Below are 3,939 nucleotides of genomic sequence, written 5' to 3'. Positions count from 1 at the left end.
AAGACAATAAACAGTAACAGAAACAGCGCCGACCGACCGGTGTAAATACTGAATGTTCAAACAATATTTTGTGCAGTAAAAGAATGAACAGCAGCAGGTTCTTAGCAGCAGGTCCTTTGGATTATATATAGAGTTGTGCAAAAAACAGCAGATGACTGAGATATTGTCCAATATGTGCAAAAACAGCAGAAAAGTGTGCAAAACAGTGTGTGTGTTTTGTGAGGGTCTATGCAGTCCATACAGATGATGTGTGTGTATGTTGTGCTCAGTATAGTACAGTTCAGTTATTGAGAAGTCTGATGGCTTGTGGGAAGAAACTGTTACGCAGTCTGGTCGTGAGGGCCCGAATGCTTCGGTACCTTTTTCCAGACGGCAGGAGGGTGAAGAGTGTGTGTGAGGGGTGTGTGGGGTCATCGACAATGCTGTTGCCTTTGCGGACGCAGCGTGTGGTGTAAGTGTCCATGATAAAGGGAAGAGAGACCCCAATGATCTTCTCCGCTGTCCTCACTATCCGCTGCAGGGTTTTGCGATCCGAGATCGTACAGTTCCCAAACCAGACAGTGATGCAGCTGCTCAGGATGCTCTCAATGGTCCCTTTGTAGAACATGGTCAGGGTTTCATGAAAACTTCATGATATTTGATCTTACTGCAGCCTAGAAACAATCTACACAGCATCAGTAAAACCTCTGTGTCAGGATCCAGCCCGGACTTTGGCCACGTGCTCTTGTATATGTTTTATGTCACGTGTCTGCCCCGCCCTTGTCTCTTCCTCCCCGCCACTGCACATGTGATCCTCATGTGTCTGATTGTTATTAGTATTTAGTTGAGCCGCGTTGTCTTGAGCAGCGCAGAATCCTCTGTTGTCTTCTGTTGTGTTGTTCGAGTCATGTCTGGCTTTGTCTTTGTCCTTGTTTTGTGTTTTATTTAAATCCTGCATTTGGGTCTGTTTTATCCCCGCGTCCCTGACACTCTGATTATACCATCAAGCTGATTAGTGTCATTTTCAATTCAGCATCAAAATGATCTCTTGTCTTTGACAGGCAATTTCATTAAAAATGTGACCTATAATATAATTTTATGAGACAAACACATTACAACTGCAGTGAATTGAATAATGTAAATATTCCACACTTCTGCACAAGCAGCAGTTATGAGTTCAGGTAAACTAGTTTTACAGTGATTTTATTAAGAAGAATAATATTGAAAAGAAATCATTCAAATGAAATGGATTAAAAAATAATAGACTAGAGAAAACCAACTGGTTTGTTCTTCACCTTCGTGAAATACACCACAAAATGTTTGTAAACCTATTTAATAAACAGGCTTTTAAACAAACACTGTATAGAATCATTATTTCTTATACTTAAAAGTTTTCATTCTGTCATTAGTTGTTTACTTCATGTTCAGGACAGCTTCCAGAAGAATGTATAGCCAGGATGTTTCAGTGAGAGTCATCACTAGATCATGTGATGATGTGGGCGGAGCTTCATGAACCTTTATGAACGTCTCAGAGTAAAGAAAGAATATTTTCATTCAGCTAAGACCAGTCATCATGTTCACTGTTATATTCATGTGTCTGTGGCTTTCACTAGGTGAGTTTTGAATTTTTGTTTTCAATTTAATTGTGTTCAATTATGATGTTTATTGGAATAAACTGTGCATTTCTACTTTATTATGTAAAACTTAAAACATTATATTCTCTTCTCTATTATAGGTGACTCCATGGCAGATTCAATAAAGCCACTTTTCACTCAGAAAGTTGTAGATGAAGGTGATGATGTTACTCTGTCCTGCGAATATGAAACAAGTGTTAGAGGAAACACCCTGCAGTGGTACAGACAATATCCAAAATCTAATCCTGACTTCCTTCTTTATATCATTGAAAATGGAGATCTAAGTCTCAATACTCCCCCAAGAATGTCTGCTGAAGTTAAAGATAATAAAGAAGTGGATCTGATCATCTCCTCTGCTGCTGTATCAGACTCTGCTCTATACTACTGTGCTCTGAGGCCCACAGTGACAGGAAATCCAGCTGCACTGTACAAAAATTACCACACAGTTTTGTTATATTGTACGCAGCTCTACTGGTGATTGAGAAAAATGTATGTGCACTTTTTCAGGCAGTCTTTCAAAGTTCATCATGCACACACATTCACACACTCCTTCACTCCTTGAGGCAATTTGTAATTAAATTAGAAGTGCACTAAAGACAAGCTGTGGCTCCACATATGTAACACTGGACTATATAAAGTATCTAAGACCATTCACTTAGACCAGCAATAAGGTAATGAGGAAATCTCCAGAACTAAGGAAAGAGTTTTAGGCTCTATAGGTGATAAGAATTAGACCTCACATGCTTTGTTACTTCTGTTGAGATGGAGTGTAAGTCTCTGTAATTTACTACTGCAATGTGTGTGTGTTAAGTGTTCATTTTATATTATGCGTGTACTTTAATTAGTTTGTGTTACAGTTTTACACAGGAAAACATTTTTCCACATAGCATTATCTGTACAGATGGTATAACCACTACAGACCAATTCCTGGTTTTTATACACAAGTGACTAGAAGTTATTTATTAGTGCATCTTTTTTTCTGCTCATTTGCAGTGTTCAGTGAGAGAAAGTTCAGTTCAATTCAGTTTTAAAACTGAACACTGTTACAAACACAGAGACCACAGATTACATTGCTCTGAACTGACACTTTAGGAAAACAATGTTACTTATCCACCCTGTTATAACAGCTGTTATTAATAATAATAAGTCTACATTAACATGAAATGCTCATTTCAGTTTAAATGTTAAGTGATTCATACTGTATTTGTATATTCACATGTAAATAATATCCAGATAAATACATACATTTGAAGTAAATTTAAATAAAAATGAATTCTTTAATAAGAGATGTTTTGAGGAAACATACTACAGAATATGAGCACTTGTGTAGTAAAGAGTTTAATAGAGAAATGCTTTCATTTAAAAGCTGTAAATGTTTTTAGTCATAGTCATTGTTAACTGTGTATATTCATTTGATGCGTTCATGTTGTTAGGCTTTATTGGTCCATGTGTCTTTAAGAGTAAATAATCACCTATGTAGATGAATAATCTGATTGCAATTGAGTATGAAAACAACAACAATAATAATAATTCCTGACTGTGGTTATTCTGCCACAGTGTCACTGATACTGTGAAGTGATGATCTGTACAAAGTTACACTACAACAGTGTCAGTTCCTGGGTGTGGCCTTCTACAGATGTGTAAAGTTCAGCACATACAGCACTATTATACAGAATCGTCACAGAGCTGTGTTCAGAAATGGCTCAACTATACAACTTACTATACATAGTGAGATACACACCACTGATTCTCACTGTAATTACAGGTCATTAACTTTCAATTAATTCATTGTATTAGCTGATTGCAAAATTGTTGCCTCAATCAAGCAATCTTATATTTTTACAACATTTTGTTTGCAAAAATTAGTGAAAGATTTCTAACATTTCTTACATTTTCTTTTTCACTCCAGAGAGCTTTGCAGATAAAATTGGGCCAACGGATGAAGTTACCAGCATTACCAGAAAAGAAACATACACTGTTACTCTGAAATGTTCATATGAGTCAAGCAGTAATGACATTTTGCTTTACTGGTACAAGCAATATTCTAACAGTGCACCACAGTTTTTAATGTATAAAGGAGCAAGGTCAGCAGCAGGTGCTGAGAGAACTACGTCTGACACTCGTTTAGAGTCAAAAACAAACAGAGACTCTACTGAACTTACTATCAGAGGTCTGAAGCTCTCAGATTCTGCTCTCTATCATTGTGCTCTTGTAGTAACACAGTGATACAGAGTCAGTGAAAGGCTTTACAAAAACATTATAATGGCAAATACACATGCAAGAGGTTTCTAAAAAACACATCAACTTTTTATCAGTTAACCACAAA

The 3,939-nt window shown here is 36.8% G+C and overlaps 1 gene segment (V, D, J or C); it reads left to right on the top strand.

Annotated features, from left to right (window-relative positions):
- Nucleotides 1-1,546: 1,546 nt before the first annotated feature.
- LOC113653459 lies at nt 1,547-2,526 on the top strand. The segment is given in 2 exon segments: nt 1,547-1,592; nt 1,715-2,526. Coding segments are annotated over 2 exon segments (417 nt in total).
- The last annotated feature ends 1,413 nt before the right edge of the window (nt 2,527-3,939 follow it).

The sequence above is a fragment of the Tachysurus fulvidraco genome, chromosome 1 (assembly GCF_022655615.1).
Source record: "Tachysurus fulvidraco isolate hzauxx_2018 chromosome 1, HZAU_PFXX_2.0, whole genome shotgun sequence".
Lineage (NCBI taxonomy): Eukaryota > Metazoa > Chordata > Actinopteri > Siluriformes > Bagridae > Tachysurus > Tachysurus fulvidraco.
Note: the sequence above shows the minus strand (reverse complement) of the source record. Positions and strands in the feature narration are given on the sequence as shown.